This window comes from Mauremys mutica, chromosome 2, assembly GCF_020497125.1.
Source record: "Mauremys mutica isolate MM-2020 ecotype Southern chromosome 2, ASM2049712v1, whole genome shotgun sequence".
NCBI lineage: Eukaryota > Metazoa > Chordata > Testudines > Geoemydidae > Mauremys > Mauremys mutica.
In genome coordinates, this window is record NC_059073.1 from 181,378,429 (window position 1) to 181,403,933 (window position 25,505).

At 39.4% G+C, this 25,505-nt stretch overlaps 1 protein-coding gene across 3 annotated transcripts in view; it reads left to right on the forward strand.

The window, feature by feature from the left end:
- BAG1 (BAG cochaperone 1) overlaps positions 1 to 25,491 on the forward strand; it is a 41,303-nt gene extending 15,812 nt beyond the window's left edge. The window contains exons 2-8 of one of the 3 annotated variants that reach the window (XM_045006162.1): positions 3,336 to 3,464; positions 4,217 to 4,299; positions 6,062 to 6,175; positions 7,784 to 7,891; positions 12,466 to 12,507; positions 15,796 to 15,858; positions 22,162 to 25,491. In XM_045006162.1, the coding sequence (XP_044862097.1) occupies positions 3,336 to 3,464; positions 4,217 to 4,299; positions 6,062 to 6,175; positions 7,784 to 7,891; positions 12,466 to 12,507; positions 15,796 to 15,858; positions 22,162 to 22,251 (629 nt within the window). In that variant the 3' untranslated portion in view covers positions 22,252 to 25,491. Of the gene's footprint in view, positions 1 to 3,335; positions 3,465 to 4,216; positions 4,300 to 6,061; positions 6,176 to 7,783; positions 7,892 to 12,173; positions 12,410 to 12,465; positions 12,508 to 15,795; positions 15,859 to 22,161 lie in introns of those variants that run through there. The other 2 variants (XM_045006164.1, XM_045006163.1) reach the window with 2 other exon arrangements.
- Positions 25,492 to 25,505: the final 14 nt, after the last annotated feature.

Below are 25,505 nucleotides of genomic sequence, written 5' to 3' on the forward strand. Positions count from 1 at the left end.
CAAAAAAACCCATCATTTGTCCTTGTTTTTCTCTTGTAACTTAATTCAGATAGTTATTTACATGAGGCTTGAAAAATCCATTCACTTGGAGGTTAGGGAGCTTTTTTGTGGGCAAGTACCACCACCTTTTACAGATCTGAAGCTTCCTTTTTTTTAATTATGCATCCCTTATGGATGCAAAGATAACATTCTGAACAAGAACTGAATGCAGTCTGCTTTGTCTTCTCCCTGCATCTGCAGCTCAACAGTTTTAGTGCTTCAGCTGCTGCTCATAATTTCACTCTGGTGCTGCTAGGGAGGGATAACCACAGAGGCAGGCAGTAGAGCTATTATGTAGGAAAGACCTTATTTACAACAGCCAGGAGACTGAGGAAATGATGCCGAAACAGACTCCCTCCCCTCCCAACAGCCTGGAGGTGCAGGCATAAAACAAGAAAACAGAGACTGATATAAAAGACAGAGCCACCAGGAAGGAATTCCAGACAAACACTCTCCCTTTTCCCAGCAGCTAGGAAGTAGGGAGTTGGCTTCTTACCTGGGTTTTATCCCTGGATAATGGGGTCTCCCCCATACTTCATACTGGACTATGACTAGGGCTTCGAGTCTTTCACGGAGGTCGCGGAAGTCAGGGATTCTGGGACTTTCCACGACCTCTATGACTTCTGCAGCGGCCAGTGTGGCTGCTCAGGGGCCCCAGGGACAGCCACATTGCTGAAGCGGCCCCGCAGCCAGCCACACCAGCTGCTGTTGGAGTGGTCCCAGTGCCAGCTGCACCGGCCGCTGCTCTGGTGGCCCTGGGCAGCTGGCCCCAGGAACCACCCAAGCAGCAGTCAATGCAGTTGACCCCGGGGACTACCTGAGCAGTGGCCGGAGCAGACCCTGGCAGCAGTCCTGGGGGTGGCCGGAGCAGCCACTGCTCAGTGGCCCCTGGCAGTGGTCCCAAGGTGTCCATAGAAGCGGCGGGGGGGTGGTTGGAGCAGCTATTACTCAGCAGCCTCCGGCAGCTCATGCCACTGGCCCCAGGGCACCCCCCTTGAGCAGCAGGCCCCCTGAGCAGCAGGCCCCCTGGGATACCCCCACCTAGCAGCAGCCCTCCAGCCCCTCCCCAGCAGTGCCCCCCCCCCTCTAAGATTTAGTCAGGGATATTTATGGTATGTCATGGACAGGTCACTAAAAATACCCATGACTAAATCGTAGCCTTAACTATGACCATCAGGTTTAGTCCTCTGGCTGTTAGGTGCCTGGCAAAAGTTAATGTGAGGGAGTGACAGAAGGTATGTATGAAGATGTGTGCACACACACGCACATGGATAGGAATGAGAAGCTGATGGGATAAAGTAGAAAAGAAGTATACAACATAGTGTATAAATTATCTTCTGATTTTTCGATCCTGATGCATCACTTTGCGTTTGTCCAGCTTCAAATCCACGAGGCATTCCCTAGATCTAATTTCCTAGTATTTGAATTTTTTTTAAGATAACTACCATTTAAGATATGAACAATTTGAGAATCATCAGTAAATGTTGCGACTCTACCGGGACAGTTGTACTTTAGGTCATTAGTAAATAAATTGACAAGCAAAGGTCCCAGTTTTAACCCAGGAGGTAGTTCACCTAGTCACTTCTCTCCACTGCAGCCTACTCCCATTCTCAGTGAATTTATGATTATAGCCATTTAACCAATTTCCTGCCCAGTATATTATGGAGTGATGATAGTTGCTAAGGTCTTCACTGTATTTCCACTGTAAACCAAAATTTAGCCATTGCCCCTAACATCCACAAAGGTCATTTTGGCCTAAAACTGGTCAGATCTGGGACCAAGCTAGATAGTTTTGACTAAATTTCAAATTAATTGGAAAAAAGATTCCTTAATTTGATAGACTTTTTGAACACATGTATTTTTTGCTACTTTTTAGCAAATAATTGGCAAAGAAGGAGAGAAACAGAACTTATTTTACTGGATTCCCTTGCTGACACAGCAACTCAATTTGGTGGATTAAAGTCAAATTTCAAATTTTTTTATGTTGAGAATGTTGCTGGGGTTTGCAAGTAAATAACTGCTGAAGACATAACTTTTTTTTTAAATAAAAAAGTAAATCTTTATCACTCTTCCTTGCAGAGATAGATCTAAACAAAAAGATTTTCCTAATGAAGTTAATTGTGGAGAGGGTTCCTCTCCTTCTACAGATCTCTAAAAGCCCATAGAAAGGGAGGACATTTTCTCCCAGGCCCCTGTTTTAACCGATCTTCACTCCCTGTGAACCTCCTGAAGTCGATGGGCAGGGAGTTCTGTTCTTCCGACCTTAGATCCATGAGGGTGGAGGGTTGGAGAAAGCAGCAAGTATGAAAGAGGAGAGATTAGGGGACATGTTCCTCCTTCCTGAGGATTTACTGAGGTTTGCAAGAGATGAGACCTCTGAGAGAGCCAGCGATACCCTAAAACTTCCTGAGCCTTAGCTGATTTTTAGTCCCTATTTTGGGACAGGCTAAGGAGCCTATGTAAGCTCATCTGAGCTTTCTAAAATTTTGGGTGGGGCTTGATATGTCTCCTCAGCATTGCAGGGGTGGGACTTGGGTAAATCTCAATGGACCTTATATGGATGAGGTTTTCAGTTTTTCACAGGCGCTGAATATGCTGCTCAGGTTCAAGGGGAAGGAGTGTATCTGGGAGAGTAAAGAAGGGTGTTTTCATTTCCTCTTCTAGGTGGAGCAGTCAGGGGAAGTGGGGAAGGGGGTGATTGCTCCCCAGGCATGAGGGCTGGGGAGCAGTAGTAAATAGGTTCTTTGTTTTACTGATTTCCCCAAGCCTCCTGTCATCAACATTTCCTCCCCTTTTTGTGGACCTTAGGAGACCCAACAGGTTTCTGGACATTACAAAACCTGCTGAATAGGAGCAATATTCCTGTGCTCCTCCTAACATCTGAAGAACAGTAGTCATGATCCTAAAGACTATTGAAGTTCTGATGGGTATGACTCCCTTTTTGTAGACCTTAGGAAATCTGAACCATCAAGGCTCTCTTCCGGGGGATGGTGGCTGGGAACAATATTTAGCTGGAGACTTTTGGCCTGTAGAACAAAGGCACGTTCCTTGCCCCCCCACCCCTTACCTCCCCTCCCGTTAGCAGGAGCAGGGCTCCTCACTTGCACAGCCTATGGTCATTTAAAAAAAATGGAGAAAATTCCTATACAAAACTTCATGAAGTTAAGGCTGTAGACAGGTATTTGTGGTTGCAGTGAACATTGCCTTTCAAGATTATTAAAATTAAATATTAGATTCATTCAGCCTCATGTTTTCTAATTAAGGGTAAACCTAATTGTGGGTTGTCTTTTTTTCAGGTAATGAAAAACATACTGTTCAGATTGCTTCTCATCAGGAAGACAGTGAACCGACACTACAAGACATGGCTCTGCTTATTGAACAAGTCACTGGGGTTCCAGTTCCTTTTCAAAAACTGATATGCAAAGGTAGCTAATATTTAAAAATGTTTCTCGCAGGTATCCTAGATTTAACATTAAATACCAATTCTAATTCAGATGGGGATTAGTTTACCTATCTCTTTAGTATTCATTATATTAATCATATAACTTTAAATTCTCTTGTCAGTCCTTACTATTTTGACAGATGGATGGATGAGATGGGATGGAAGCATAATTAATTATAAGACTTCTGGATTTTATTTGAGTAGGCTTTTGCCAGGAAATCAGGGTTAAAGTCAGTTTCATACTTACTAGTTTAAAATGAAACTTGAGAATTGTTCCTGCTGCTTTCAGTCTCTTTACCAAGTCCATCAGCTGTGAGCCAGTGTGACTCATGGGAAGGGGTGGGTACATGCATCATCCAAAATACTGAAAAATAACCACTGGCAAAAAATTAAAGGCTTAATGTATATTTATTTTGTAAATTTGATAGTGTAAATGGAAATCCCTGGAAATGAAAGAAATATTTTGTCTACTTCATTTGCTATCATACTTTTAATCTAATTCAGCTTGAAGTGTACACAATTTGACTCGGTTCCTTTAAAAAAACATGCTAAAACGTTGGAAATTTTTATTCAAAATCGTTTATTTCAAAAGCACTTACTGCACAGTATTAAGTACTCATTTATGAAACAACAAAGCATTTTGGATTTCATACCCTAAAGCTAAGTTAGAAGCACTGCTTCTTGTTTTTAAGATGGCGTGTAATTAATAAAAGAATAATTTTCCTTTTTCCCTAGGAAAGTCCCTGAAGGAAATGGAACAGCCATTATCAGCACTTGGAGTTAAAAATGGTTGTAAAGTCATGCTGATTGGGAAAAGGGTATATGTCACCTCGTGAAGGCTCTTCCTTTGTTATCCTTATATCTGTTGATACTGCTGTTCAAGAGCTTAATCACTGCTTATGGTGAATCTGCTCAAAATGAGTGTCAGTGTAATGAAAGTGAAACAAGTGTACTGTGTCCTTACCTATTTAAGTCTGCACTCTGTGTATGCATCTGGCTGTACACACAGTTCTTCATTCTCTTGTCCTACAATTAATAACTCTATGCACCCTGTTCATTTTTTGAAGGTGCATCATATGTAGGGCCCTACCAAATGCACGGTCCATTTTGGTCAATTTCATGGTCATAGGATTTAAAAAATAGTACATTTTATGATTTCAGCTATTTAAATCTGAAATTTCATGGTGGGGTAATTGTAGGGGTCCTGGCCCAAAAAGGAGTTGTGGGGCAGTCGCAACATTTTTTGGGGGGGGTTCAGTACTGCTACCGTTACTTCTGTGCTGCTGCCTGCAGAGCTGGGCCCTCAGTCAGTAGCTGCCATTCTCCAGCCTCCCAGCTTTGAAGGCAGCAGCGCAGAAGTAAGGATGGCATGGTATGGTATTACCACCCTTACTTCTATGTTGCTGGTGGTAGGGCACTGCCTTCAGAGTTTGGCATCCAGCCAACAGCCACCACTCTCCGGCCACCCAGCTCTGAAGGCAGTGCAGAAGTAAGGGTGGCAATACTGTGGCCCCCCTAAAATAACCTTGTGATGCCCCTGCAACTCCCTTTTGGGTCAGGACCCCCAATTTGAGAAATGCTGGTTTCCTCTGTGCAATCTGTATAGTATAGGGTGAACGCACACAAAAGGCCAGATTTCATGTGGGAAAACCAGATTTCACTGTCTGTGATGCATTTTTCATGGCCTTGAATTTGGTAGGGCCCTACTCATATGGTGAGTCCCTGCCTAATTTGTCATCCTACCAACATTCCTGAATCTCTTCTGCATTTCTGCTCTTTTCTGCCCTTATTGTTCAGGGACGTTGTGTAGAAAACTAGCTGTCGGTATTGACTCCGCTGTCAACCATTTACAGTGAATAGGGATATGATTATGTCACAGTGGTCACCAGTGTCATGGAACCCATGAATTTTTCCATTTATATGGTCCATGCTGCTGTACTTTAACAGCTTGTTAGTTTGCTTTGGTTAGCAGTTGCTCATTAACCATTTGTTAATTTGCTGTAATCTTGTCATGTTTCTAAGAGGACAAGAGCAAAGCGATCTAATGAACTGGTAGTGCATGGCTGCACGGTTCACATGGATGCCATGACCACAGCATGAATTATCTATTTTTTACCCTGTCTGTGCTGTGAATTATGCATAATTTTACTTTGACAAAATCGTATCCCTAACAATGAAGTGGCAGCTGGCTTTGCTGATGTTACCAGCAGCGGGCAGGAAAATTGTTTACAGTAAGGAAGTTAAGCTTTATCATGAGGCAATAATGTTAATAAAACTATAAATTATTTGGTCCTTGGTTGGTCTTTCCCTTCAAATTAGTCTCTTACTGTTTTTATATGCAATATATCCATTGCAATAGTGAGTACATTCATAATTGAGCATTATAAACTGAGAGAGCTTATTTGATTGAATACTGAAAGTTGGCAAGTTGATGATGCTGAACGTATGACAATAAGAGATGATGAAAGCATTAGTTTTTATGTTAAATGTTATCCCATTATCATTTAACTCAGATAGGTTTGTGACCTGACTGGTTTCAAGGTAAATGTTTTATTTTGTCATTTTTTGAAAACTACACAGAATAGTCCAGAGGAAGAGGCAGAATTAAAGAAATTAAAAGATTTTGAGAAGTCAGTGGAACAAATTGCTAACAAATTGGAGGAAATTAATAAAGAGTTCACAGGCATCCAAAAGGTAAATGATTTTCTTGTCCTTACACCTCATATATTTGTACAGTGTACTCTCCTTACTTCAGAAACAACTACCATGTAATGTGGTTTGTCTTTCCAGTGATGATTTGGTTTTTCACCTGTTAGCTCCACAGGTGACCTACAGAAGTTTTTCTAAATGTTAAACTTATTTCTGTGTTTCCAAAAGAGGGGAAAATATGTAGCTATTGGAAAAAGTAATTAGTACTGTATTTTAAACAAATTATGTCCTTTAGATCCAGAGACATACGAGCAATAATAATACTTAGCTCTTCTGTAATGTTTTCCGTTCAAAGCAGTTTTTCTGATTCCTTTGCCACTGAGTGATATCACAAGTACTGTAAAGAGAGGGAATGAAAATATGGATGCAGAAATGATTGATTCTTTCTGACATCTGTTTAAGCTGCTCGTGATGTCATTCACTGGCACAGAAACCAGGAAGTCTACTGTTCAGATTTTTCAGGATTTTAAGGAAAGTTGTTATTAAATGGTCTTAATTTTTGTTGAAATTAATTGCAATTTTTTTAAGTAGTGGCATCAGGTTCTTTTTATTGTAAAAGTCCTACAGACCCTGACTGAGTTTGGGGGCCTATTGTGCTAGGAACTGTACAAGCACATAGTAGAAGTCAGATCCTGCTACAAAGACAAAGATAGACACAGGAATCTTCAGGAATCTTACAAAAACGTTCTGGGGATTTCTAAAATATCTTTAACTCATGGCTCATGTATACGGCCATACCAATTTCATGGCCATGAAAAATGTGTCACAGAGCATGAAATAAACTCTTCCCCGTGAAATCTGATCTCCCCCTTGCTGCTGGGAGCGCCCCAGCTGGGGCAGTTTTAGCTGCAAGTCCCTGCCAGCTGCGGAGGGGCAGGACTTGTCCTTCTCTTGCATGGCAGCGTGGGGGGGGGAGGTACGGGGTGGGGGAAGATCTGATCCACCTCTGAGTGTCTCCCCATGCTGGGTTGGGACCGTCATAGTTACAATTCTGTGAAATTTCAGATGTAAACAGCTGAAATGTGAAATTGACCAAGTTTCAAACCCTTGAAATTTGGTAGGGCCCTATTCCTGTACTTTGGGCAAAAGTTGGCAAAATAATGAGAACGCTAATGGGTTAATTGTCAAAGTGGTATGTGGATTTAGTTGCATGATTTCTGTCAACAATTCTGGAAATCAAGTGGTTTCCTGCACTGCATGGGGAAAAAATTAATAACCAAACTAATATTTGGCCAGACCCCTGCTTCATAAAAGCAGTGGTAGCTATGCTGTTGTTAAAGTTTATGGTCATTATATTGATTAACTTGTTTTGATGTGGGAGGTTTATTTGGGAGGACATATATAGAACTACATTAATGTTTGAAAGGGATATAAGGGAGAATGAAAGGTAGCCTACATTTTGGGGCTTCTACTTTCCCTTTTATTTTAAAAAGGGTCACTCTTCTTAAATTGAAAGCTTTTTTCCCCTCTAATGATAAAAATTATTCAAACATCTAAATGAAAATTTTTGCACCAGAATTTATTTAATTCATATTTAAATAGCAGCACGTATGTTTTTTGGAATATAAAATAATTGTTATTCTTTTCATACAGGGCTTTCTAGCAAAAGATCTTCAAGCTGAAGCTCTTAACCACCTGGACAAGAGGATAAAAGGAACTGCTGAGCAGTTCATGAAGATCCTGGAACAGATAGATGCCATTGTGAGTAAATAGACAAAGGGATTGTATATTCCTCAAAACAAGCTTTTGGTTTGTTGCCTTTTAAAATAATAGTTTGTTCTCTGTATGATATTTTTAAATACTAACAAAATTTTATTTATTTATTTATTTATTTATTTGAAAAATAAGTTAATTGGTTTGCTCCCTTTTCCTTCAATATCCAGTTCTTTTTCCTGTATGTCTTCAATGACCTCTTCATTTTGGTGTCCATGGCAGCTCCGATTTCTAAATGGTGACACTAATGCCTATGTATGCATCCCCATAATACAGAAGAGCACCATATTGGGCTGCAGCCTGTTATGTCCACATGAAATGGGTATCCTTTACTCAAGTTTTACCCTTTTTCATTTGTACTGCCAAAGTCTGTTAAATTAGAATATGTTACAGTAACATTAAGGGTCGGATAAAAAACAGGAAGACCACTCTCCTGGTAATGCTTGTTTTGGTGGTAGGGAAGGCACAAACAATCTTGAGCCTTCTGGTTAGTCAAACATGGATTTGTAAGTTTTGTATTTAAGACATTTGCAAACTGAGGACTGGACTGATTTCTTTGGAATATATCAAGGTACTTGCATAGCCCTCATCGCTGCAGTATCTGAGTGTCACACAGCCATTTATGGATTTTATCCTCACAGCACCCCTGTAAGGTAGGAAGTAGTCTACCTTCTCCCTTACAGATGGGGAAGTGAAATACAGGTAGACTAAGTGACTTGCCCAGGGCTACACTATGGCTGAGCTGGGAACTGGACACAGGTCTCTTAAGTCCCAGTCAAGTACCTTATCCACTGGATCATGCTATCTGGAAGAGTTCCTTTCCCTCATATAACTGCATTGCATACCATACCTATTGTCCCCTATAGCGTGTTTTGCAATAGTAATTCCTTAGGCCCGAATCCAGCAGATGAATTTACACAGGGTGGGCCCTTACACTGGCACAGAGCCCCATCCATTTCACCAGGGCTCCACATGAGTCTAGGGTTCTGTGTTGATCCAATTGCAGGATCAGGGCCTTAGTCTCTTTGTAATAATGAGTCGCTGGTGTAAAACCTGGGAAAGAGAATCCACTTTAAAGAGGTGCTTTAATTTGGCCCCCACTCAAACTCTGCCAGCGTGTGTCTGTTGTGAGGACTAAATAGGATTTTTAGGAAACTGATTTTTAGGTGACCTTATTTATTGCTTTTGTACTGTCACAACTGTAACAGAAATGTAAATGTTGAGGTTTTGTTACCAAGGGCATAGTTTAATTTGTAGTACACCACAAAATGATTTTTAACATTATTAAATACACTAATTTCTTTCTGTAACAGCTAAAACATTTAAAACTCAAAAAACAGATCTTCATTTTTTACAGATTCCTTTATCCCTTTTATATGTAGAATCTTTCACAGGGGAAAAACATTGCTGGACAGTCTCTCAAATGATATCTAATATCCTTGTTTGGTAAAACGGAATCAGTTTTCGGTGACAGATTTCACATTCCCAGGTCTCAGTATCTAGTGGTGATGATGACAGTGACTGTAATTAAGTTGGTCAATGAGTTGATATTGCCGCTGTCATGCTTTTGTGCCATGCTCATAGCTCACTGCCATGCTAAGTAAGTTGCCAAGTGCTTGTCCAGTTAAATTGGCAACATTGTCCCATCAAAGCATATTTCTGATGGTCTATACATAGACACTGACTTCTGTTTTAAGTAGATTTTGGTCTATTGCTGTACTAATTCTGTTCCCTAATCAACAGTTTTTAGTTCAAACTCAATTTACACCATTTCTTTGTCTCTGTATGCTTTCTTTCAAAAATAGTTGATATGTTAAATAATCTTCCTGCCACCTTTCATCACTGCAGTCTAAGCACAGCATTTCAAGCCTACCCTGCAATGGCCAGACCGAGGAGTGTAAAGGTAGTTACAGTCCAAGACCAGTCAAACTGTAGCTTCTTCTGAGATTGCCATCAAGGATGTCATTTGTCCTGATGACACTTGTGCTTTAGGAACAAGGCTGAAATCACAAATTTAATTCATGTAGGACATGGAACAGCTGTCAAACTGTGTCAGTTTTTGTTCACTGCTAGCCTGGATTGGATTTTAATCTGATTTAGAGGTGAATGAATGACTGTATATCTTGAGCCATCTAATCCCCAATTTTCATATTTTAATATAAAAGAACTAGAGTTACACAGTAAATGCCAAAGCCAAACAAAAAAGCTACCTTCCGTTTTTTTAGCCTGCTACCTAGCTGAGAATTTACATCCTGGATTGGCAAAACTAATGTCAGAGAACAAAGGTTTCTGATATGGGTCCCTAATTTCAGTGAGAGGTCAATAACTAAAATCAAATGTGACCACATGGAATGCATTCAGTCTGTCCTTCGAACTTCTAGTAGTCAGTAAAATACCTTCTTCTGCTCTTTGCAAAAACTCTTTTAGCTACTACTTTAGAAATTCATTCTTACTTCATGGCCAAAGTAGAAAACTTCCCCTGTCTCTGATACAAAATATTATGTACAGCATGTCAGACAGGGCTTTCAGCTTCAGTTAGGGCCATAAGATTTTAGCAGTTTTACAAAAGTTAGCGATTTATAGGAAGTATTGAAGTGTCTGTTTTTGAAGACTTCTGCCTACTGTGAAGGTGAAGCAGTCAAAGTTAAAATGATCAGTTGTAAAGAAAAAAGTGATCAATTACAGTTTACATCCTTGTTGTTGTTGCTCATTATTTGTATTCCAGTAGTGCCTATGAGTCCCAGCCATGAACTAGGACCCCATTTTGTTTTAAATACGGTATAAACTAAACAAAAAGATCGCCCCTGCCGCAAAGAGCAGTTAGCCTAATTTCACCTGTCATGAGTTTTAAGTGATATATGCAACCCTATATCTTACCCACCTTTGCTATGAAATTTTAATTGCAAATTCATATTTGGTTACTGTTGTCCTTGACCTGTTTAAAAGGCAAAATAAACAGAAATGTCTCCCCTGAAAATGGTTCATGTAAGATGCATTGAAGACATTTTTCTCCAGGGTGGACATACCAGCTATAGTGAGGACACAGTTCTTATCTTAAGAAGACAGGAAATATTAATGCACGTTTACACTCTTAAAATAAATGGATTTGATCAAGAAAATACCAAGTTAGGGGAAAGAGCATGATTTATATGTAGCAAGCACCATATTTATCTGCTTTAAAATAACAAAAATGAGTCTGTCCTCCCTCCCCTTGATTTTTAACCCGTGCTGCACGTTTCACTTGATACAAATTCCAGATATGTTTACATTAAATACTGATTACTTTGGCAAACACACCAAGGGTTAAAAAAAGATATTTAATATTACAGTTAGAAAACATTTGTTAGATGTATTACAATTTACTAGGAGCACAGACATTTCATGTCAAGGTGAAACCTTGTTTTGTCCCTCAGTGCTTAGAATGATGTAAGTTTATTTCTGAAGCTTTGTAAATTTCTTATTTTTCTTAATTGCAAATATTTACTTTGTAAACATTCCTTGGTGTCTTAATGTGAATAATAAACATAAAACCAAAGATTTTGGGGGAGAGTTTCAAAAGTACAAATAGCAGGTAGGCACCCTTGTCTTTAATGGGAGTTAGGCACCTAACTGCCATTTGTGCCTTCAAAAATCTCCCTATTTATACTATAGTTGATTATTATTATTATTTTCATTTAGTATTTAAGAAGCTGCTAAAATATCTGCATAATTATTAAAATTTGGATTTAACGATGTGGTGTGCTTATGCAACTTACTCACCAAACTTAATGGCACAATAAGACTATGGAGGGATTGTTAAAAGAAGAAGCCACACACTTCAATACTATAAACCTTAAAGGTATTACATTTAAGTAGCAAAAATTCTTTATTCTAGATCATCTGTGCTTATACTCATTTACAAGCTTTTCAAGTTCTTTTTAAGCATTTGAGGAACAGAAATGCTAATTTAGAGAATGGAATGGTAAGAAAAACATTAAAAATAACATTTCCACATGATTCCAAGACCTGTCACTCCCAAGACAGATAGTCATGAATATAAATTTGACTAGCAATTAGTAAATATGTATTAACTGACTGCACCAGCATGAACTATTATAAACCCTGGTCTCTGAATCCAACCCAACCCTAAGAGGTGTGTGCTCCACTTGCAGTGAACTCTGGGCCTGATCCATTGCCTATTGAAGTCTGTGAAAAGATTGTTGAGGTTATTATTGGGACCAGGCCCTCTGAGGAACAAAAGTGAATAAATTGCTCTTTGAAATTAATGCAGTTTAGGAGAAGAGAGGAAAATGAGATGGAGACAAAGAAACAACAGAACACACAGAAGCAGCTCACTGCACAGTATTGGAATAAATTATGCAGTAGAAAGCATTTTTTAGCCCAAGCACTGCTCTGCAAGAAATGCCACCACCAAAGCTCAAAGTTCACTTGGTGAGAGAGTCTTGCATAAGGACTGCCTAGGGTTAGGTTAACTTCACTGTTAAGTTTGATTTTAATTAAATATTGAAATGTTATTGTGACTTAAGGTTTAATACCAGCTTCATCTGTTAAACCCTGAATAGTTGGACAACGTATTCCTGGAGAGGAGACGTAAACTGACTAAGGTAAAACAGAGAGACTCTGGGATTTAATTTCAGTTTAAAATTCTTACTCTTCATTAATCTACCTGCAAACCTTTCTTTAAGCAAGTTGGCGAGTTATGACACAAAGAGCTCTAATTTCACTCCTGCATGGAACCCTGTTGAGATATCAGTGGGCCTTTGTACAAGCACAAGGATTTGTCTGTGTGGATGCAGTTACAGAACTGGGGCCTAAGACTTTAAACGTATGATCTCTGAGTGGCTCCTTTAATTGATTTAAAGTTCTCCTCCAGTTACCAAAATTCATAGTTTTATAAATGGACATTTTGCTAATTCCTGTTTTAATTTATCAATGATAAACCAAACAGGAATCGGCTACCTTTAAACAAACCTTCCTTTACCATCAATAAACTGTCAAGTCTGTTCTAATTATTATTGATAATTACTTTTGAGAATAATTTTCAGACTGTAGAAAACACTTCCCTGGGCAAAAAGCAGGTCTCCCTCTTGTATTGGAAGCTCTCTGCCAGTCTTCAGACACAAGAAGACCTTGTAAAGGAACTAATATGTTGTCTTATTTCCTATTTTTCTTTTTCTTTGTAAAATTATTAAAATCTTTAAATTATTTTGCTTGTCTAAGTCATGGCATCCCCAAGGCACAGTAAGAACCTCTGTGTCAAATAGTAGGATTACATCTCTGATTTTGAGAAAAAATTAATAATTAGTTTTACCTGATCTCCGTTTCTCCAGATTTTAATTTGTAGTAATTTGGGGATAAAATTGGTTTGGTACTGAACACCCTGCCTCATGCCTCTTTCATACCCTCACTAGGTGTGGTATTTTTATTACTAAAATGGTATTTCATTATAGAAAATCAGATGGAAGAATGTGTGCGCTTTCTTTCAGTAGAGTTGCAAAATTTCCTACCACAAAATAAATCCACTAGAAAACTTTGCTCTGAATTTTTTATAATAAAAAGATAACTTCAATGTCTCTAATTGGCATTTATATAATTTATTCCAAAGGCTTTGTTTTTTGTTTAACAGTTATTTTGTTGGTCTTTATTTTTGGTTTTAGCATTGGTGTTTGAACGTGTTGGAGTTTTAAAACTTTTTTCATGTTCATAATGTCCTCAATACATACAATTTGTGAAAGAAAACCATAAAGTAGAATCCTCTTAATCAGCCTGCCTCATTGGAATAGAAAGATGCACGTTAAGGGAGTTGCAATGAATAAGGGCTCATTGCAATACATTGTACTGCGGAATATGTCATTAATTGCTTTAAAAGAAAATCTTGGTGAATAAAACTTACACATTAGCTATTACAAAAGATCAGTGTGACACCTAAAATGATAAGCATTTGAAAAGTCAAACATTGGAAGATGGACATACAGTGGGTTGCCATGTCATAATGTGGCTCTTGGTTGATTAAACCATTATGAGAATATGTGTTTGACCTCCAAGAATTGCTTCTTGGATGGAGTTACATAGTTTATGTTGTCAAATATCTACAAATTACGCTAGTGGTTGGTGCCCATGGCTGTATGATTATGTGGAATCTCTTCGATTACTGGTAGAGCTGCTCCTGAATCTGCCCTGTGCTGTAAATCTGAAGGAACTGAGGCCATGTTAGGCAAATAAAATCAACCGATTAGATGTAAGGTACATTATAGTGAGAGAGATTAGACACTGGGAACCAGTAGATTCATGGAATGAATGCATATGTTTTCTAACAATTGTATGGTTTATCACTCCATATTAGGCATTGAAGGAGGGAGATATGGAGGATTTATGGATTGTATTATGACAGGACTTGAAAAAATTAACCTTTTAGAGGGAAGTAGGAGAAATTCTGTTTGGTGCTGGTAGTGGTGATCATCAATTTCTAAACAATTTAAGCTTTTGTTTAAAAAAAAAAAAGAAAGAAAAAAAAGAAAAAAGTGTCTGTCCTGATGGTTGCAAAGGGACTTTTCAAATGTGAACTACTGCAGTGCTTTCTTCCTGAGTCTGCAGATGAACCTCTCTGGTGCCTTTGCTACTGCTCATAGTTTTCCTTACCCTCGGAGAGAAATTAACATTAACATTGATGCTATTCTGAGTCCTGTGGGCAGCACTGAAAATTTACAAGAATTATATCAGCTTTACACTACTGCAGATTGGGAAAGCCTGAGCAGTTGTTGAAGCTAAAGTGGTAGAATCCCCCCACCCCCAAGTCCGAAGACTAGGAAGTACTGGCAGAAACAACTTCCACTTAAATAGTTAGGGATTTCTTAAGGTAATATGTGGGAAAGAGAACTCCTTACCCCTCCACCAGCCAGGGGGGATTGGGAGTGAAGGGGATTTCAAATTTCAGACATGTATGAGCACAAGGCTGTTGCTAAGAAAGGAACCTTAGAATGGATACCAGGAGCACAGCCCCCCTCTCTCCCTGCAGGGGTATATGTGTGGAGTCTGGGTATTGTTGTTTCTAGTAACATTCATAGTGCGGTAAGCACTGCACTAAGACAAAAGAAGGCACGGTCCCTGACCCAAGAGTTAACCCTAGACTTCACTGGTGCCCCAACCCAACTTTTTTATAATGGCCTCTGGCTTGTAGGTCTCTGGTATATTTTTCAGCTCCTATAGTAGATGAAAACACAGTTTAAGAGATTGCCCATTAGGCTAGGGCTAAAAGAAAGGATTGTTCCTCCCCTGTTCTTGTGGCCTAGTATCCTGAAAGGCTAAGCACGTGCAGGTCCAAATGGGAGGCCTGGTTGCTTAGCACATCTCAGACTCAGGTCCTATCTTCTTATAACTATATATATGATTGTTATTTACCTACAGCTGTATCAGTTTTTTCCTGTTACTTAACTTTATCCAAAACTGTACCACATTATTGTCAATAAAAGCCCTGTTTAATGGCCCACCTCAAAAGTATAAAGCATTTAAAATTTGTTAAAACAAACACACAAACTCAACTAATATAGCAAATGTCATGAGCAGGGAAGCTGAAGCAATATAAATGACCAAAGGGATGCCCAACAGGAAACTTACGCCAGAAAACACCAATTCACATTCATTAATTCCTGTAAATAAGCTTCAGAGAAGACCAGGCATGTAGCTTTAAATGGACTAGCAGTTCCACTGAACCTTTGTAATTTAAACTTTTGGAAATGGATTCCTTTGAATCCCAGTTTAAGTAGAGGTGCATGCCTGTTAAAAGGATTCCACTGTGTAACTGAATGCTAATATATATGTACAGCTTTTTCCTTATGTTTTGTACATTGATTTCAAGATGAACCAATATCAAATTGTTCATTTATTTACTGCAGAATCTGCCAGAGAATTTCAGTGATTGCAAACTGAAAAAGAAAGGGTTGGTGAAAAAAGTTCAGGTGAGTCTTGCATTAAATAAATGTTGGGCCTGATCTCTTGGAGGGATGGGTTATCAGGCCTCTCTAAGAACAGTAACACACCAACATTTTATAAACTGCTACAAAAAGGGATGGAGTTACATAGTTTATGATGTTGTCAAATATTTACAAATTACACTAGTGGTTAGTGCCCATGGCTGTAGAATGATGTGGAATCTGTTTGATTACCAGCAAGGAAAAACACTTCTCACTTTAACTCTCCTGCATCTGTATGGAGTGGAAAATGAATGGAAGTGCAGACAGACATGTATGCCATAAAAATAGCACCTTGGTAGACAGGTGAAAAAGGGTAGGAGGCAGCGTTCCCCATCAATTTGAACGAGACAGAATTAGGATATTTATGGGTTTTTTTTCTTTTATATAATATTTACTTTGCTATAAACTGAGCACCTTTACCTCAAGAATGAAATCTGTGTTAGAGAAGAAATATGCGTAAAATACTTTTTTTTGTTCCTATCGTGTATTGCTTACACAGTTATTCCCAGATGACTAGTCTTTCAATATGAGAACATAGTGGTGTTTTCTTACTTGATACTAAAATCTTAACTCCTCCAGAAAAAGAGAGAATGGCATCCCTAGGTAGGCGGTGATGCTGCTGCTTTTTTTAATTGTATTGCGGTAGCACCAATCGCAGACTGGAGTCCCATTCTAGTAGGTATTGTACAGACATGACCTAAAAAGATAGTCCTGGCCCTAAAGAACATAAAAACTTAGCACACAACAGATGGATGAAACAAACAGATAGGGAAAACTTAATACTGTCCAAATAAATAAATATGCTGTAGTCCTACTAGTGCTGAAATAGGGTCTCCACCTGCAAGGGTAGTAGACCATGCCTTTTGTGGGGCATATCTGAGCCAGAAACCCGCTTCTCTGGTAACGCTGCAATTAGAGCAGTTACAATGCAGCAAGTGAGCATACTAAAAGCCTCTGTTAATGAATCAGCATGCATTATGTATATGGCATTAAAAACTTCTGGCAGGTCACTCTTCATAAAATGTGCATAAATTAAGAAAAGATTTTTATATCTTATAGAGGAACCTCTTACTTAGGCCTCAATCTTGGAAGCTGTTCCATGCAGAGCCCCACTGAAGTCAGTGGGGCTTTGTGCAGGCCCAGGGATATCACGTGTGCTTTGAGTCGCAGGATCAGGTCCTAAGGTTGTAAGCTCTGAAGCAGAGATCAGGACTATCCTTGTGCTTATATAGGCCTAGCACAATTGGTTCCCAATTTGATTGGAGTCTCTGATTGCTACTGTAATATAAATAATATAACATTAAAAAAGTAAGTATCCACTTTAATTGCTAAAATTAGTCAATTAAGCCTGATACAAATATAGTGAAACTAATGGAACTACCGATTTTATCTACAAGGCAGACAAGTTTCCATGTTCCACATCCACTAGAATAGTAGTGTTCTCAGTGATGCCCACAAACCTCTCTGGCACCTGATCCTCCCAATGGTGTAAGAGTTTCAGTTTGCAGTATAGAATGGACAGCAGCTATTTGATTTGGACTATTACCCCGTGTGGTCCATTAATTTAATAACAGGGAGTTCTGTAAAGTTTATAGAAGAACGCATTTGTTAGCGACTAGCTTTATTGATGGGAGGCACCCAAGTGCTGATTGACCCTGTTAAATTTTTAAATACATAAAATTAACATGCTGTGATACATGCTATACTGTGTGCATTCAGCTACATTACAATATTTAAATAGCTATATTACAATAATGGTAAATATGAAACTCTTCCTCAAAGAGGGTCCTAGGAGGAAGATTATATCTTCCACCAGGACAGTGGTTCTCTGTGGTGAAATAGCAGTCTATTTCTTTAGAACAGGTGGGTTTTAAGGCTGCCAGTCTCCCTCTGTTAACTACCTTCACCTATAGTGGCGGATATAAGACTGTCTTTTGGGACTGTGAGGGATGTGCAGCTGCTATATAATTCATGAACGTTACATGTTTTGCTGCTGTAATGTGGTTTGCTATTTGATTACAAGGGCTTAATTGAAGCAGGTATTGGTTGTATGTATGCAGGAAAGAGAACAATAGCTTCAAATAACCACTCACTTATCCATTTGAAGCACAATACTACACCCATTTGCTTGGACAGCCCACCTCTGACTGACACCCCTGCCCCCTGCAGCTCAATGGACCAAGAAAAGTGAAGGGGAATTGCAAGTTGTAAACACAGTGGAACCTAAGACAGGGTTTCTCGGGGGATAAAAGTGACATTTGTCGCTGGGAGGGAGTTGTTGACAGGGACTGTGTTCTAGGAGCAGGCTGACATGGGGTACATCTGCACTGAAGCAGCACAGCTACAGCGCTGCAGCTGAGCCGCTCTAATACCTTACATCCATGGAAGGGTTTTTCCATCAATGCAAGTAATCCAGCTCTCTGAGAAGCAGTAGCAAGGTTGATAGAGGAATCCTTCCATTGAACTAGCCATGTCTACACTGGGGGATAGGTTGACCTAACTTCATTGCTCAGTGCATAATTTTTTTCTAGCCAAGGTTGACTTTAGTTTTAAGTGTAGATTGGGCCATAGACGTGGCCTGCGTAGGGAGTCTGATGCAGTTGGCCCTTCCAGAGCTAGACTTGCGTATAGACTGCTTCATTGTTTTACAGAGACATAAGAACATAAGAAAGGCCGTACCGGGTCAGACCAAAGGTCCATCTAGCCCAGTATCTGTCTACCGACAGTGGCCAATGCCAGGTGCCCCTGAGGGAGTGAACCTAACAGGCAGTGATCAAGTGATCTCTCTCCTGCCATCCATCTCCATCCTCTGACGAACAGAGGCTAGGGACGCCATTCTTACCCATCCTGGCTAATAGCCATTTATGGACTTAGCCACCATGAATTTATCCAGTCCCCTTTTAAACATTGTTATAGTCCTAGCCTTCACAACCTCCTCAGGTAAGGAGTTCCACAAGTTGACTGTGCGCTGCGTGAAGAAGAACTTCCTTTTATTTGTTTTAAACCTGCTGCCTATTAATTTCATTTGGTGACCCCTAGTTCTTGTATTATGGGAATAAGTAAATAACTTTTCCTTATCCACTTTCTCAACATCACTCATGATTTTATATACCTCTATCATGTCCCCCCTTAGTCTTCTCTTTTCCAAACTGAAGAGTCCTAGCCTCTTTAATCTTTCCTCATATGGGACCCTCTCTAAACCCCTAATCATTTTAGTTGCTCTTTTCTGAACCTTTTCTAGTGCTAGAATATCTTTTTTGAGGTGAGGAGACCACATCTGTACACAGTATTTGAGATGTGGGCGTACCATGGATTTATATAAGGGCAATAATATATTCTCAGTCTTATTCTCTATCCCCTTTTTAATGATTCCTAACATCCTGTTTGCTTTTTTGACCGCCTCTGCACACTGCGTGGACATCTTTAGAGAACTATCCACGATAACTCCAAGATCTTTTTCCTGACTTGTTGTAGCTAAATTAGCCCCCATCATGTTGTATGTATAGTTGGGGTTATTTTTTCCAACGTGCATTACTTTACATTTATCCACATTAAATTTCATTTGCCATTTTGTTGCCCAATCGCTTAGTTTTGTGAGATCTTTTTGAAGTTCTTCACAATCTGCTTTGGTCTTAACTATCTTGAGTAGTTTAGTATCATCTGCAAACTTTGCCACCTCACTGTTTACCCCTTTCTCCAGATCATTTATGAATAAATTGAATAGGATTGGTCCTAGGACTGACCCTTGGGGAACACCACTAGTTACCCCTCTCCATTCTGAGAATTTACCATTAATTCCTACCCTTTGTTCCCTGTCCTTTAACCAGTTCTCAATCCATGAAAGGACCTTTCCTTTTATCCCATGACAGCTTAATTTACGTAAGAGCCTTTGGTGAGGGACCTTGTCAAAGGCTTTCTGGAAATCTAAGTACACTATGTCCACCGGATCCCCCTTGTCCACATGTTTGTTGACCCCTTCAAATAACTCTAATAGATTAGTAAGACACGATTTCCCTTTACAGAAACCATGTTGACTATTGCTCAAGAGTTTATGTTTTTCTATGTGTCTGACAATTTTATTCTTTACTATTGTTTCAACTAATTTGCCCGATACCGACGTTAGACTTACCGGTCTGTAATTGCCGGGATCACCCCTAGAGCCCTTTTTAAATATTGGCGTTACATTAGCTAACTTCCAGTCATTGGGTACCGAAGCCGATTTAAAGGACAGGTTACAAACCTTAGTTAATAGTTCCGCAACTTCACATTTGAGTTCTTTCAGAACTCTTGGATGAATGCCATCTGGTCCGGTGACTTGTTAATGTTGAGTTTATCAATTAATTCCAAAACCTCCTCTAGTGACACTTCAGTCTGTGACAGTTCCTCAGATTTGTCACCTACAAAAGCCAGCTCAGGTTTGGGAATCTCCAAACATCCTCAGCCGTGAAGACTGAAGCAAAGAATCCATTTAGTTTCTCCGCAATGACTTTATCATCTTTAAGCGCTCCTTTTGAATTTTGATCATCAAGGGGCCCCACTGGTTGTTTAGCAGGCTTCCTGCTTCTGATGTACTTAAAAAACATTTTGTTATTACCTTTGGAGTTTTTGGCTAGCCGTTCTTCAAACTCCTCTTTGGCTTTTCTTATTACACTCTTGCACTTAAGTTGGCAGTGTTTGTGCTCCTTTCTATTTGCCTCACTTGGATTTGACTTCCACTTTTTAAAGGAAGGTGGGCGAGGTAATATCTTTTATCGGACCAATTTCTGTTGGTGAGACAAGCTTTTGAGCTACACAGCTCTTCTTCAGAACTCAACCTTGTCTCTCTAATATCCTGGGACCAGGAAGGCTACAACAGCACTGCAAACAAAGGAAGCGATTGTTTTACAGTCTTTTTTCTCTTGTTTTGCTGTGTCCCTGCTGTTCAGCTTAAACGATACTTTGTACTTTGTCATTGTATAAACCGCTGGTTACAGCTCCTGAAGGAAGACTTGCAGGTGTGAAGCCCAGCTGGGCCTGCTGAGCAGTCATGGTTGGCACACAGGAGGCTGGAGCCAGAGACCCAGTCTAAGAACAGAGAATCATGGGATTCTAGTTATGAACTGTGGCAGGGACCATCAGCGCTTAACCTGTTCTCTGATGGGCAATCAATAGACATCCTATGCAGTTGGTATTTGATGAGATGTGAGAGCTCACAGTCATGGGTGAGAATCATACACTGGTTGGGGTATCTCTTACTGGAATTTGCAGGGTGATAACAAACTACCGCTTTGAGTTGGGAAGGAATCCCTTCATCCCCTTTCTGCACATGGCTGCCCAGCTGGAGGAGTGGGGTTCACTTTGCCCCAGAGCAGAGGTTCACGAAGTGCTTTTTTCGTTTTATTGTTGTGCCCCCCCCTTCTCCAAAGAAGCCACATAAACATAGCCTCCTTCCCCTGCCCCTGCCAACTCCTGCCCATCAGCGGCAGAAAGTGAGTCAGTGAGGGGAATGGGTGGGCTCATGCCTATGGCAGCAGTGGGATCTGGCTGGCTCTAGCCCCAGAGGAGCCCAAGACAGCACAAAGCAGACCAGTGCTTGTATTCTACCGCCTTGCCCAGAGCATCTCGCTGCCACCAGCTGTCTGAGCCAGGGTAGGGCAGCAGGGGGGAAAGCAGCAGGTTGCTGCCAGGGCATGCCTGTACTCCCTACCACCACCGGTGGATACTCTCTGCATGCTGTCCCCATTGCTGCCCTGCCCTGGCCCAGACACCTAACTGGCCGAAGTCCCACCCCCCACTCCCCAGTTTGAAAACCAGTGCCCTAGAGCATTGTGGAGATTTAAGATTTGTAGGTTTAATGAAGGTTGCTTAGTTTGGTTTGATACAGCTTTCAGTGGACAGGAATTCTTTGCAGTTTTGGTGCCAAGTACTGAGACATGTTAAGCTGTACATGAGAAAACAGGAAAGGGGATTTATGGTTAATAGGTCAAGCCTATTTCCCCACCCCCACCCCTTGCTGATTGGCGATGCTAAATACTATTGGTCTGGTGGCACTCTGCTGTCCTCATTGAGCTGATGTATTAGATTTCTACTGGGTAATGGATGAAGGGAATTTTCTGTTCACTTACTTGATAAGCTCTAACAAAAGTGGTGGCCATTTCTGAACCCAGAAGAAACTGTGGAGTTGTCTTTACCTTCAGCTTCATGATGGGAGCACTGTCATTTTAAAAAAAAATCGTATTCTTGGGGAAATAGTTTATCACTCCACAGTAATACTCACATTTAACTTTTGTTTGTGATTTTTATTTTCAGGCTTTTCTTGCCCAGTGTGACACAGTTGAAGGAAGTATTGGTCAAGAAATGGATAAGCTACAATCAAAGAACTTGGCACTGGCAGAATGAGGCATCACTCTCAATAAATAGGAGAAATAATTGCTCTGTGAGCAAGAAGAAAAGTTTGCTCTTTGTTTTGGAGCACATATTCAGCTTCTTCTTCTTTTTGTTAAAGCCCAGTCTGTTTAGACTGGTACTAGTCAATCATTACTTGCTGATTGTCACATTTACCACTCACTCAAAGCTGTTCTTTTCAAAAGAAAACAATCCTCCCTGAAGAAATACAGAAATGTCTTTGTGGTGGATGGTTATGCATGTCTTAGTTAATGAAATACTATAGCACATTATACAATTCCGAGAGGTGGGCAACTTTGGACCATTATTTTCTTTTTACAAGGACACTATTGTTAACTTGTTTGTTTTTCTCTAGTCTCACATTTTCCATTATGTCATCAAAATTATTTGCAGCTCAAAAGACAAGTTTGGAAAACCATAGAAGTGACATAGGTTGCAGCTGTAGGACTTTAGCTTGACTGAAAAAGGCAGGTTGATACAATAGTTGAGACATCTAGCATTCTAGTAGAACATTTAGAGCAATAAATAGTATCACACATCTATACCTATTTAACACTTGTATGTGTTCATAAATATAGGAAAACTTGACTACAGTGGAGGTTGTAACTATTTTAGCCTTAAACTGTCTGGATAAATGGAACGTACTGTAAAATGTATGGTACTTAATTTAACTAGTGTTTAAATTTCAGTGAACACCTTGGCACTTTTTTTCGTTATACATATTTCTGATATACAGTGTATATAGCATGTATTTGTTTTCTGTGGTATACTCTCCCTTTGAGTAATGGTGTGAAATGGAACAGGATAATTCATACTGCTTATACAGGAAGTGGTCAATCCAATCAAGCTCTGAGAATGGAGCTATTTTATCAGAGTATTTTTGACTATGTGTTTCACTGAGTTACTGCAATTTACAGATAAATTGCAGTTGATCATTTCTTTTCCCTTGAGAATTGAGAATTAGTGAATGAATATTTATTAATCTATAATGTGTATTACAAAGTGAAATTTCAAAACAGATTTTAAAAAATGTCCTGCCATTGTTAGCATCTCCATAATGAGAGCTGCCATTTCACTGCTACTTCTACTAGGAAAGAATTCATCAATAAGCACTTGCTTTGGTGGCAAGCCGAGAACCCTCAACTCACATTAGACTCTGTGGAAGTTAAGGGTGTTCTGGATCACTTGCCAGATAAGTGCATGAGAATCGTTGTGTTTTTATAGTTGTTTTAAGGTAAGTTCTCTTTACCAGAAAAAAAATGCAAAATGTAAGTGTTGATCATATTTCAATAAAGTTAAATAATTCCTAATAAAATAATGGACCTCAAAATAGTGACAGTCCTCCCAACATTTCTCCTGCAGTCATAATCAGAGGAGAACTTCCAGGGTGTCACAATCTGTTATCTGGGCAATTTGGTAGCTCTGTTTCTTTTTAAAAATTGGTAGTTTTTGTTGTAAAGAAAGTTTAAAAAAATTAGATGTTCTCTTATACCAAATATAACTAGATGAAGTGACTATATTTTCAGGTAAATTGCACTTTTCTGTTAAATTGCAGTATTCCTTTAAAGTTGTAATAGTTTTCAGTATTACACCCACTTGTCAGGGTCTGTAAAAGTCTGCAGTAGGCTGAAACTTGACAGACAAGCTCTTGGCTTAAAATGAATTTATTTTGTTTCTCATTACAAATTTTTAGAAAGAGCTGTGTTTAAGATAGGAAGTAATTATATTTGTGGTGATACGTGATGTGATGCCAGCTTTAAGTGCCTAGCACTATGGTCATGCTATGTGTGCCTGGAACTGCAATATACTATTGAGAGGAGCAGAGTTATATCCATTTCAGTGATGCCCCGGTTCAGTGCAGCAAATACTGCTTCTGGGCCAGATCCTGCTCCATTTAATCCAATGGCAAAACTCCCACTGAATTCAATGGGTGCAAGATCAGCCTCTTATCAAGTGAGGAATTAGTCCTCACCTATTTTACATGTAAACATGTTTTACATTTAGTAAACTTTCAGGAGCGTGTGTAGCATAGAAGGGTTTCCCTCTTCCCTGTGAGCAGATCTGGGCAGGGCAGGTTAGATATAACTGCTGCTCCTTAGTAGTTCTTTATCCTGGGGAAAAACAGTGCAATCTTTGTGGTATTTATGAGCGGTCATCACAGTTGCTATAATAGGCAAAGACTTTCAGTTAATGTAATAAAAGTGAAACCTATTAAGACTGCATCTTAAAATGTCATTTCTGCTGGTATAATTCAAAAGAACATGGGTATTTGTTGTATCTTTTTTTGCCAATATATTGTGCACTGAAAATTTATTTTGTTAACGAAATCTAAAAATGAGTTAATTCATTTGGGAAAATGAATGACTTTTCATGTAAAAAGTTTTCCCCAAGGATTTTTAGTGTGGATTGGCTGACTAATAGTAGTTTCCAAAATATGAAAGATTCATATCTGGTTTTTCCACAATCATGGCCTCAATCTTTGGCAAAAATATCATTTTCAAAAAGTGCAGTGGACTACTGCTGAGGAAGAGAGGGCAGAAAATGGGATTTTTTAAAATCAATGGAAATTTGGAAAGCTAAAACATGGATTCAGAAATCAAATTTAAGCAGTACTATTTTGTTAATTATATGGGATAAGCACACTTCCCCATTCAGTTATTGAATCCATTTTTCCTTCCTGTCTTAAAAACAAAACACACCACTTTTTCACCCCCTGCCATCTCAATAAAAGACAAACATGTTCTTTGCTTTTCATTAGCCTCATTTTTCTCAACACCTCTCTCAATTGCTGTATTACATTGTAACTATTTGCACATTTCAAGCTAACGTTCCTCTACTGTCTTTCATAAAAGACAACTTGTATTGTAAGTTGGAGTAAAAACACACCTTCACCCCCTAACTCCCTTCCTCAGGTCCCCTTTTGGCTGCAATGTGGTGCAAACCAAAACTAACATTCTTAGAGCTGCAAAACCTCAGAATTATGGAACATCTTGCTCCTTAATGTTCGAGTAACTTAAAATATCAAACTTGTAGTGATGGTCTCTATGATCCAAGTTCTGCTGTTAGTCTCAGTGGTGTAAATGTGGAATAATTCCTTTTACTTCATTGGAGTTACTCCCAATTTGCAATGGCCCATGTGACAGTACAGAATTTGGACTGATATTTTTATTTAACTTATTATGCTACAGTAAATGAAGGGGGAAAAGGAAAATAAAATATGGAAAATACAATCAATTTCTATGTTGCTT